Genomic DNA, 12,617 nt, shown 5'->3' with positions numbered 1-12,617 from the left:
AGAGTCAACTGTCTAAAATATATACATACATACACACACACATACATACATACATATGTACACACTGTTGTTTCTATTTGCATCATGAGAAACCGCCTCTGATGTCCATGATCTATTGATATATTCTGGGCACAACCCATGTCACGACCTCTAGTAACGGAAGTTGCATTAACTTGGCATGCGGTGCAGGTGCTTCTCGTTCATACAGAGAGTGAGGCAGGTTTCTGCCATTGCTGGTTAACATGCCAATGTGCCCAACAGAGAGCGGCGTGATCACCACCCTCCCTCATCCTTTGGCTGACAGCTTGTTGTGGTGCAGCTGGAGCCTCCATCCTTCCCTCTAGAGTAAGCTCGGTAATTGCAGCTCGGCTCTGTCTGGACCAGGGCAGTGATGAACTGTGGGGCCTGCTCCACTTCCACCGGCCTGGGCATTCTTTCTTTGCTCTCCAGGGGATTCTCTTACACACCAAAGTTTGTCCAGGTCAGTGCTGAGACCTGGGAGTCTCCTCACAATCAGATCCGTTCTAAGTACCTGTATCAGGCACTTTCCACTCTCCCCGCTGCCTCAGCCTCACAACGACATCCCCACACCTCCAGAGACCCTTTATTGGCAACTCCTGAGCCTCCGGGGGACCTCTTGTTCAAACTGGGTCGCTTTGTAGCTTTCTCCAATCCCAGCTTTAGGATTCCGTTTTCTCAAGTTGGATCCGTTAGCACATAGTCGTGCTTACTGGTTTCCAGAGTCTTGTTGCTATTGTCTTTTGTTCTCTTTGAACCCTTGTGGGATGATGTCTGTCATTTTAAAATCTCTTCTCTGTCATTTGAGTGTGGCTTCCCATGAGGGGGAGAAAAGGAAGGAAATCTGCTATCTTTAATCAGAAAATTATTTAATTCTTTTTTTAAAAAAATTTTCTTTTACATTTATTTTTGAGAGACAGAGTGAGACAGAGCACAAGGTGGGAGGGGCAGAGAGAGAAGGAGACAGAATGTCAAGCAGGCTCCAAGCAAGTGTTCAACACAGAGCCCGACGCGGGGCTCGATCCCACGAACCGTGAGATCATGACCTGAGCCGAAGTCAGTCACTTAACCAACTGAGCCACCCAGGCGCCCCAGAAAATTATCATTTAATTCTTAAAGCCCATTTTAGAGATGAGGATGCTGAAACTCAAGGAGGTTGGCTCATGCACCTACACTGGTAGTAAATGGTGCAACCAGATCTGTACCCAGGCAGCTGCTCTTAACCGCTCTGCTCTGCCACTTGTCTGTAAAGCCAGAAGCTGAAGATTCTGCTTCGGTGCGAATCTGATAGGCTACAAGTGTAGAAAACTGTCCAAACGGAAAGGTTCTAACTTGGAAATTGGCAAATTACGTTAGATTCCATTAATATAATGGCATTGTTGTATAACACATGAATTAGAAATTGCTGATGAATAATAGATTATACCAGCTGAACCAAAGGCCTTCCAGGAGCACTTTTTGCACATTTCATTTTAAAACAACTAAAATGACATCATTCCTAGAACAGCTTGATTTGTTCCGTGCATCTAAAATAATAAAAATACAACAAAGGGACTCTTTAGAGTGGGGACATTTTCAGACAATAGTCACGAGACTGAAGAGAGGCCCATTGTGATCAAAATTGCGCTTTGCATATTGTTACTTCCTGTTCGTTGACTTACATACCACCTAAAATCATGACAGCTTTCTGTTGTGAGAGGGAAAGGTTCTGTTTAAATTCAGAACCCAATGCTAACACTTTGAGGGGGTTCTGAAATAAGATTGCACGGCTGCCTGAGCTTAACAGTGTGCCGTTTGCAACTCTCTGAGACGTCTCGAGGTCCATTCTTGTTGGCTTTAGTCACAGGCTTTCAGTAGTAACGTTAACACACCCACCATCTTTAACGTAAGATTTCTTTGGTATAAGAAATGATATTGGTATTTTATAGATCATAGAAACCAAATGTCATTTCTTTCTTTGGTGCATTTCAGATTTAAAAAAAAAAAGTTATTCCTTAAGGCTGTGATTCTCTTACTTCGAAACCGCCTCTCTCAGATTCTGAAAATAAAGCAGAATTGGCAGCCGTGGGGCTCACATCACAAGAACACAGATTTGACACCGCATGTGTGTGCTCTTGTGAAACTACACCCCTCAGCTTGTGCTCTCGTTTGCTGTACACATGATCTAGCCTAGATCCGGGATATATGTTATAAACAAAAGGGTGTTACTGAAGGGTCTCCATTTTTTTCCTCATCTGTCAGTGGAGAGAATATTTTTCTTTTACCTTGGGACACATGTTTGCTGTGAACATTAAGTGGGAAAAATTTAAGGTGTACGAACTATATAATACGATACAGTATTGATCATCCAAAGTATTAACTTAATTAAAAAGTATCTAGGGGCGCCTAGGTGACTAAACGTCCAACTCTTGATTTCAGCTCAGGTCATGATCTCACGATTTAGTGACTTTGAGCCCCACGTCAGGCTCTGAGCTGACGGCACAGAGCCTGCTTGGGATTCTCTCTCTCCCTTTCTCTCTCTCTCTCTGCCCCTTCCCTACTCATGCTCTCTCTCTCTCTCAAAATAAACAAACATTAAAAGAAAAAAAAAACAGTAAAAAAAAAATCCTCTAAGGAGGGAGGGAGGAAAAATCCTAGTAATGCATGAAACTGGAAATTAGGAGACTAAGAAGTCTCAGCCTTACCTGTAATGAGTTGAGAAGGCTTGGGCAGGTCACTTGCCTTTCTGTTACTCATATGAGGGCCTATGTCATCTCCAAAATTTCTCTGATTGTATGAAAACCTAGGGCCGTGCTAGAAAAACAGAGGGAAAAATGGAAGAAGGAAGCTTCATGAGTCCAGAAACATTTGGCTAGAATTGTTTTCCTCCCTTGACATGAGATCCTCAAACATGCTTTCTGATGGTTTGGGCCGTGGCTTCTATGTAATAAGCCACCCACTGATTGAGCACAGAGGAAGTAATGACTTACAAGCTGAGGAATCCTTTCTCTGTAGGCTGATAGCCCGGGTCAGGTGGTATAAGAGAAAGAACCGGGAACTTAACTCCATCTCCAGTAACTGCTGTTTACGGTCTGGAGACAGGTTCTTTCCATAAAGCTTTTTTTTTTTTTTTAATTTTTTTTTTCAACGTTTTTTATTTATTTTTGGGACAGAGAGAGACAGAGCATGAACGAGGGAGGAGCAGAGAGAGAGGGAGACACAGAATCGGAAACAGGCTCCAGGCTCTGAATCACCAGCCCAGAGCCCGACGTGGGGCTTGAACCCACGGACCGCGAGATCGTGACCTGGCTGAAGTCGGACGCTTAACCGACTGTGCCACCCAGGCGCCCCTCCATAAAGCTTTTAAATTAAGCAAAGGAGAGGCCCCGAGGCTTCTCTCTAGATTATTCCTATTTGCATGTCCCCTCCTGTGCCCCAGATCTCTGGCATGTCTCCAAGAGGCTTCTTTTGCACTGGGTGTGAATTAAATGTTGCAGTTTGGGGTTGGGAAAGACATCCCTCTTGAGAATCTCTAAAATCATCCTCAACATTCCAGTCTTGCCTTTACTTAATAATTTAAACCTGGAGACCTGCCAATCCCTGACATTATAATAGGGATTCACCAAATTTATCTTTGTTTTTATATATCAGGAGAATTTGTTTTCCCAGTGCCCCTTCCTCAACTTACCTACATCTCCTCATTTCTCAGATCTTTTCTCCTCCCCTTTTTCTCATCCAAAAAGATAGGTGAATTTGAGGAGGGAGGGGAACTTGAGAAGGAGGTGGGGTTTACCTCAGAGATTACTCTTACTGCTTACTCTATACATTTTCATATACTGAATTTGATACACAATGTATAATTTTTATTATCTGTTAACACTCAGGGTTTGGGTTTGTTTGTTTGTTGGTTGGTTGGTTTTTACATCATAACTATATGACTTTCAATGACCATGAAGTATTAAAGGATATCTTCTATGTCTTTTTAAAGTTCATATGTTTCTTCATGTGAATCCTACCTATTTTAACTAACATGACTTTTTCCCTTCAAAACCTCAAAGGAAAATAAAATTTCAAATGGGAAAGCTCATTGTTTGATCTATCTCATAAGTTATGTACATATAAATTTACCTCCCCAATTTTTTATACGGGCTCTCAAGCACATGAGTCTCCTTTTCCTCTCTAATAAATGTAATTGGTTATTGTTAGCTTGTTTGGCTTTTCTCAGATAGAGGACCTTACAGACCTTGGGACCTTTCTTCCTGTACTGTCCCTTAGGGTCTGAGAGCATAGGTGCACACTGTGCAGACGTGTGGGCTGACTGTATGTGGCTGCCTGCATGTCACCTGGGCAGTGCTGAACCTGTACGTGGGAGTATAGCACACAGACAGTGTGGTTGGCCCAAGAGGTGTACTTACTTGGCTCCACAAAGTTAACGTGTTACTGTGTTTTAGAATCTAATTTAAATTTCTGGTTTAATATTTCTTGCAACTTGCACTGTAGGGACAAGCACTCACCCACAAGTCAAGAAACCTGGGCTATAGTTAGTTGTGTCTTCATGACCACCTGGGTGACCTTGACCAACAAGTTTTCTCCAGAAATAAAATGGCCTCTGGGGCCGTTTCCACTTCGAAACCTCCTGTTTCTCTGCTGTGCAGCGGAGGTAGCGTGCTGAGGAACTTGCCGGCAGAAGGCTCTGTGGTTCCAGGTCATCTGAGGGCTTGTGCTTTGATCCCGGGAACCTTTTTGCCCACGTGATACCTGTATTGCTGCACTTGAAGCCTGGAGATAAATCCTGGGAGAGGGACCTCATCAATGATTGCAGGCTGGCCTCTCCCATCAGCTCTGTGCTGTCTGATTTCAGATGCCTGGGACAGATGAGCCCCAAGATTCGTGTGGCCCCGAGGAACCCAAGGGAAACCTGGAAAGTCCCAAGCAGGGCAGCAGTAAGATGAAACTCAAGAGTCGCCTTTCAGGTAAGCAGAACTCTGCCTGGTATGGCCTGTCAGCTTCCAGCCTCAGGAGTGGGAAGATCAAGTCATTAACAGAATGAGCTCTTTTTGTCCCCTTATACCCTCAAAATTGTTTTTCCTTTAGGTAGTACATGCCCCAAGCATAAAACCGCATTCAGCCCGGCTGCCCACGTGAATATTTTTATTTGAGTCATAATGAAGTGACTGTCAAGTTTGTGAATCTCTGTTTGTTTCTGCTTAAACTTGATCATCTACTTCCACAGGACTTCAGGTGACCCATTCGCCGTGGCGTATTCCTACTGGCCTATCTTCTGGGCACATGTCCCTCTCCCCAAGCCTTTGGTCCACCAGAACAAGGGACAGTGAGCTATTTACTATGAAATCTACATCTCAACTATGCAGGTGGAAAAATGGGATAGGAGTTGAAGCTTTGGGGAACAAGTAGATTTCCCGTTTCCTGGGTGTAGCCTCATAGTAGCTGGCCTAGGCCTTGAGAGAAAAAGTCAGTGTCGAAAGCAGAGGCCATGTGCAGAGACCTGTTATGATCCGTGTGTCCTAGGCACTATCTCCTTGATGGACTCTTTTTCCTATTAAAAAAAAACTAAAGGGGCGCCGGCGTGGCTCAGTCGGTTAAGCGCCCAGCTCTTGATTTCAGTTCAGGTCATGATCTTGTGGTTTGTGAGTTCGAGCCCCATATCGGGCTCTGCACCAACAGTGCAGAGGCTGCTTGGGATTCTCTCTCTCTCCGTCTCTGCCTCTCACCCACTCTCACACATGTCCTTCCTCTCTCCCTCCCTCCCTCCCTCCCTCTCTCCCTCTGTCTCTCTCTCTTAAAATAAATAAATAAAATTTTTAAAAATTATTAAAAACACTAAAAATTATGTTTTATGGCTGCGAAGATTCAAGCTGGATTCATTATTCTCTCTCCATTACTATTCTTATAATTAAAGCTTTTTTGTGGGCCCTCAGCACTGTTTCTGCTGGCCTGTTGGAGAAGCCAGTCCTGGCTGCCCACCTGTGAAAGACATCTCTTATGACCTTGGGCTGGTTATCTAAAGCCCCTGAACCTCCACTCCCTCACCTGAAAAAAAGGAGATAATCTGACTTTGAAAGGTTGAGCACATTAGGAAACAAACAAAACACATCAAAGTAGCCAGCCAAGAAATGTCAGTCCCTTCCTGCCACACAGATCAGTGGCGAGGGGTGGTGTCTGTGCCTGACAGCCAGGAGCACTGCCCCCCAACACTGCCTGGCCCTCTGCTGAGTTATTCTCAGGTAAAGCAACCAGTATAGGGCCACAAAATACATCCGTTTGTCTTTAAAAACCCGAGTAACAAAGTGAATTAGTTTGTATTTGTAACTCATAATCATTAGGTAGTATACACCTGAACAGGGGTTGTGACAAAACAATGTACTCTGGCCAGAGGCTGGTAAGTCGTAGGACAGATGTGGTGCCCAAGGTCCCCGTGTGGAGAGGACAACCAAGCCCCCCTGCAGCCCCGGAGGGACGACTAAGAGAAATACATTTACCTTCTGTGTGCTGGGCTCCTGGGAGTCACGGGGGCATAGCAGACAGAGATCTTTAGGCAGCTGTCATAGCAGAGTTAATCAACACCTTATTAACAGTTCTCAGGGGGGCCACAGAGCTCTGGAGAAAAGTCAGGGACCTTTGAAACCCGTACAGTCACATTCCTCGCTTTATGGATGAGACCGGAGAAGCTAAGGGAATCCCAAAGGTCACCCGGTGCCAGCAAAAAGATCTGCCTCCCAGACAGTTCTCCTTTCCACCCCTTGGCTTCCTGAGACTCTTGAAGAGAATCCTCCTCCCCAGTCTGGGGCTTTCTAGATACAGATGTGGGGAGGGTGATGTAGCTGGGGACCTTTCAAATCATAAATCTCTAACACTGTTTATACTATTAATTTAGAACAAGCAGTACATTCAGCTGAGTAGTAAATCCAGGGCTGGCTACTGTTTGCCACAAATGGATGTCACCCTCCCTTCCTTTCCTTCCCAGACATCTGCGGCCATAATAAGGAACCATGTATAACGTGCACGAAGTCAGGGAGAAGTCAGTGTTCAGTTCCCAGCTCTGCCTCAGTTCCTCAGTTCCTCAGTTCCTCAGGCTATGTAGCCTGAGACCGATGACTTGACTTCTCTGAGTCTCTCTTTCTTCATGAAAGAGAGAATCCTCATGTGTAAAATGAGGATTCTAAATTACTTTTATTCTAGGAATCAGTGTACCGTCTCAGTTGAAAGATGGAGAGAATGAATGTGGCATGGCCACTCCCGAATATGGTAGCAATAGCTCACGTGATAGCTGCCACTGTTGTCATGTCATTAACATCAGTTCATCATCGTTGTCTCCTCTTTCCCTCTCAACGGGGGAAGATGGTTGAGGAGGGTCAGACAAGAATATTCTCAAGAATTTGAAGGCCATGATAAGGCACGAACGAGAGTGTTTCTGGGTTGTGGCACTTAGGGGAGGCATCCAGAGGACACAAGATAAAGGAGGGCCAGTACCTTGGCAAGATTTGACAGAACCAAAGAGGAAGAAAACAGGGGTGTAGACTAGGGAGAAAATGCATGAGAAATGTTTAGGGGCAATGGGGGAAAATTGGTTAGAGAAGTTTTTGGCAACTGTTTTCCCTCCTCAGCCATCTGAAAGATCCAGTAACTCAACAGGAACAATGATTGAAACCAGCAGAACTTGTCAGAGAGATTAGGGGTAAGGAGCCCCTCAGGGTGGGAGCTGATGGCGGCAAAGTGAGGTAAAATGTCAAGTGATATTTATAGGCTCCCCGGTTTTGGAAAGGATGCGGGAGGAGGACAAATCTGCTCCTTTGAGAATCAGCAGGCTGAAGCAAAGAATTCATGTAGCAGGGTAGTGGGAGATAAGGCTGGAAAAGCAATTTGAGATCTATGAAAGAGGCTTACGAGTCTTCATCCAGTGCTGTGAAATATGGTTCAGTCTAAAGACATTTGAATACAGGAGATTTTAATGCGATCAACTGCTAATTTGTCCTGTAAACTTGGATATTTACTTCGTATTTTCTAACAGTGAGTCACTCTGGTATTCACGTATCAGTATGTTATCTACAGACACTACCGTATGTGGTTTCTCTTCTGTTGAGGCAAGTGCCTCCCTGTTGACTCAGAAGGCACTTTCTTCTAATAAATCTTTTTCAGATGAGTAGGCTTGCCAAGATGGATTAATCTGGCCATGAATTAGTAAGTCATGAATTATTAAGGAGATTCTATAAAGAAGTTCCAGCCATTTTCACTAAGATTTTTGCCTAGCTTGGCTCCAAAATGACTAAAGCCATTTTATGGAACATTTTTCCTGATATTCTAACCTGAATTTTCCTTACTTCATACTTCCTTTTTTGCCAGCAGGGTTCCCTTTTCATTTTGGTATTTTTGATTTATCCACATTAATGCCTTAGGTTTGTGATCTTTTTAAATGGAAATTTCTCTTTGATTGCAAAGGAGTTTCAGGTGTTTGAAAATCTGTATCACAAAGTTAATATGTAGCTTTTGAAAAACCAAGCTTTTAGTGATGTTCCTGTTAATATAACTGTATCCTCACTCTTCCAACTTTTCATCACTATTAAAAACTCAATATATTATTTTTAAAAGGCTACAGAATCATCTTTTTTATTCCATGAAAAACTTTCTGAGAAATGTTTAGGTAAATTGAATTTTAGGTCATCAAATGAAACATTACATAGTCTAGGAGAACTTAATATTACAAAGAATCTGTATGTGTATATAGCTATACACACACATATGTATATATACATATATAATGTATAATATAGACACTGTAATATGATTATAGCCATATTCAATGTAATTAAGCCATCATTTAAGATTAAAGTCCCTTAAATTATCTTATTTTTTAAAAGCATATAATATAAACTAGGTATTGATAAAGGTTTCTTTAAAAATTACTGTAAAAATTTCTTGGGGCCCCCGGGTGCCTCAGTCAGTTAAGCTTCGGACTCTTGGTTTGGGCTCAGGTCATGATCTCACAGTTTGTGGGTTCGAGCCCCGCATTGGGCTCTGTGCTGGTGCATGGAGCCTGCTTTGGATTTTCTCTCTCCCTCTCTCTCTGTCCCTCCCCTACCTGTGTTTACTTGCTCCCTCTCAAAATAAATAAACATTAAAAAAATTTTTTTCTTAAGACACAAAAGCTCTAAGCATATGGGGAAAAATTGATATATTATACAATATTAAAATTATGAACTTTTGCATCATAAAATACCATTAAGAGTGAAAAGGCAAGGAAGTCACAAAGATGGAAAAAGATTTACAGAACATAGATCCCATGAAGGACTCATATTCAAAATATGTTAACAATAAAAAAATAAAAACTTCTATACATCAACAACAAAAAGAAACCCGATAAATAAACAGAAGACTTGAACAGGCACTTTACAACTTAATAAAAATAAAAATAAAAAAACAGCCACTCTGCAAATTTACAAAAGTAAAACAGCCAATAAATATTTGAAAGAAACTCAGTCTCATTGGTTATCAGTGAAATGTAAATTAAAAACCACAATGAGGGGTGCCTGGGTGGCTCAGTCGGTTGAGCATCCAACTTCAGCTCAGGTCATGATCTCGCAGCTCATGAGTTCGAGCCCCACGTTGGGCTCTGTGCTGACAACTCAGAGCCTGGAGCCTGTTTCAGATTCTGTGTCTCCCTCTCTCTCTGTCCCAACCCACTCGCATTCTGTCTCTGTCTCTCTCAAAAATAAATAAACATTAAAAATAAAAAAATTAAAAAAAAAAACCCACAGTGAGGGGCACCTGCCTGGCTCAGTTGCTGGAATGTGTGACTTTTGACTCTTGACCTCAGGGTTGTGGGTTCAAGCCCCACATCAGGTGTGGTGATTACTTGAAAATAAAATGTTAAATAAAAAAAAAACAAGCTCGAAATGGCATTACAATATCCACCACAGTGGCTAAAATTAAACTGGCACTACCAAGTGTGACAAGGATGTGGGGAAACTTGGACTCACACACATGAATGTTACAACATTGATAAAGGTGAATATGTACCAGTAGCTCAGCAACTCCGCTCCTAGGTCTGCACCCCACAGATAGGACTTTTATAAGAATGTTTCGTAATAGTATATTCTAAATCTTGGGTCAGCAAACCACCATCCACAGCTACATGTGTATGGACCACAAGCTAGAAATGCTTTCTGCATCTTCAGTGGGTTGTGTTAAAAAAAAAAAAAAATGTTTAAAGATTATGCAGCAGAGGCCACCCATGGCCCATAGAGCCTAAAACATGTACTATCTGGCCTTTACAAAAGAAAAACGAAAAAAAAAAATGTTGACCCTTGTTCTAGATCTAAAACTGGAAATAAACCAAATGTTTATCAACAACAGAATGCATAGCCAAATTGTGGCATGTTTATACAATGAAATAGTATGCAGAAATGGGATGAACAAACTATTAGCAACAGCCCATGTTTCACAAACAGATGCTAAGAGTAAGGAGCCAGATATAAAAAAGTATTTATCATTTGTGTTCATTTATATAAAGTTTGAAAAGGCAAAAGTAATCTATGATATTAGAAGTCATGATAATGGTTACCCTGGGTGAAGGGTGGTTAGTGGTGCAAAAATGGCTTTTGGGTTCTGATCGCATTCTATTCCTTGGTCTGGGCGTTGGTTTTTAAAACATTTACTTTGTGAAATTTCTTGGAACCATACACTTATATGATTTGTGCATATTTCTGTAAATTGTTACTCTTTAATAAAAAGGTTATTTAAAAAGTCATTAAGTGAAAAAAACCACCTGCCGCAAGAATGGAACTATGCCAACCACAGAATAATGTTCCTCCATCACTAGAAAACCACCTATACTGATGGCATTTTCACTATCATTTATTGCCATATCAACCCTGGCTACATCTTACTTGGATGAAACATACATTTTCCCATATCCCGTCTGGTCCCTTCAAAAACTGGCACATTCTTCACAATATGGCATTAATGGCCTCAACATACACCCAGCTTAGGCAGAGCTTATTGGTAGAAAGCAATGAGCTCAGTGCTTTAAAAGTATGAGACACCAGGCCTTATGAAAACCATGAAGTGTGGACGTAAATGCAACAAGTTTATGCATATGATGCTCTGATAAGATTCTTTAAATCTCGTATCAAACCATGTTTTCCCCCCTGTTTTTTCAAGGGGGTGTACACCGTCTAGAGTCTGTTGAAGAATATAACGAATTGATGGTACGAAATGGGGACCTGCGGGCCAGAATGTTGGAGGTCTCCCGAGATGGCAGAAAGCACTCTCTTCCCCAGCTGCTGGACTCTACTGGAACATCACAGGTAGGACAATACCATAGAACCTTTTGTTTTCTCATACAAAGTTGCCCAGTTAGGGATGTAAGAGCATGTTTCCACCCCTGGGTCTCTAGGCTTTCAAATATTTACTCTTTCAGAGACCAACAGGAATAGCCGTGTTATGAAGAACTTCCCATCTGTGTGGGCAGGGGTATTTGGGACTAAAGATGTAGCACGGAGAGCGAGGTCTATCCATGGAGGTTAGAAGGAAGTCAGCCTAGTATTCGGAACAGTAGAGAAAAATAATCCCTTGTTGGATCTCGACATCTTGCTCCCCTTCCTACTGTGTGTTTTGGAACTGAGAGCTGCTTTCAACTGCCAGGAGACAGTGGCGCCTCACGGTCTGTGGTCAACCACCATTGCTTGTTTAGTGGGCGCGTCAGGTGTCAGCATAACCACCGGCTTGGTAGGTGGGTGGGTGTTGGGTCGTGTGAGAGAGAGAGGGAGTGCATGTACGTGCCTATACTGTGTCTGGGATTTTACCTGTTACACAGTAATGACTCAAACAGGCAAGGTCAGTGGGGCTGCAGATAAGGGTGAAGTAGGTGGTGATGTTAATATTCCAGGGCCTGCCTCATAAGAGTTCAGAAGTCCATAATTCTTCACAGAGGCTCTTCCTCAATTACATCGTCCTCAACACTGTCAAAAGGGGAGACAGCTCCTAACCAAGTTGAAGGCAGGCTCAGTCTCTGGGAAACTTGTGGAGTGTTCTTTGAGTCCTGGCATCATCAGCCAGAGAGCTCAAGAGAAGCCATTGGCATCTTGCCTACAACAAAGCAGAGATGGAGGTGGAGGGTAGCGGCAATGACATCCATAAGCTCATGTGGACTCACAGATGGTAGAGTCGTAAAGGACGTGTAACTGGTCATCTGGGTTGGGTCATTACTTTTGGTGTATCATCACCATTTTATTGACAGGCCAATGAATCTCAAAGAGATTGAATATTTTGCTCAAAGTGATATGCCAGAATCACTATAAAGAAAGTTTTACCTACCCAGTAAACTAGTAAGTGCCCACGTTCCATAGGCAATTGCTGATCACGTTATTTTGTGTGGAATCTACCCAAAGACAACTTGAGTTGGGACATGGAGAAAAAGCAGAGCAAAAAACTTGCATAGGTCCTGGTTAAAACTCCTCCAAACCCTTGACTAGAGACAAGCCTATGGCCTGCTCAGAATGATCCAACTGGGCCGGCAGAGTCAGGGGGTGGATCAGAAAGTTGTAGGAGAGCCACATTGTGGGCTATTTTAGTTTAGTGTGGAAAGTGAGAGAGGGTTTCCT

At 42.7% G+C, this 12,617-nt stretch overlaps 1 protein-coding gene across 4 annotated transcripts in view; it reads left to right on the top strand.

The window, feature by feature from the left end:
- Positions 1 to 12,617, top strand: part of PDZD2 (PDZ domain containing 2) — a 280,372-nt gene that overhangs the window by 224,852 nt on the left and 42,903 nt on the right. For all 4 annotated transcript variants that reach the window (XM_043600507.1, XM_043600498.1, XM_043600515.1 and 1 more), the window contains 2 exons: positions 4,859 to 4,970; positions 11,176 to 11,321. In XM_043600507.1, the coding sequence (XP_043456442.1) occupies positions 4,859 to 4,970; positions 11,176 to 11,321 (258 nt within the window). The remainder of the gene's footprint in view (positions 1 to 4,858; positions 4,971 to 11,175; positions 11,322 to 12,617) is intronic.

Source organism: Prionailurus bengalensis, chromosome A1 (genome assembly GCF_016509475.1).
Source record: "Prionailurus bengalensis isolate Pbe53 chromosome A1, Fcat_Pben_1.1_paternal_pri, whole genome shotgun sequence".
Classification (NCBI taxonomy): Eukaryota; Metazoa; Chordata; class Mammalia; order Carnivora; family Felidae; genus Prionailurus; species Prionailurus bengalensis.
This window is presented reverse-complemented; position numbering and strand designations above follow the sequence as displayed.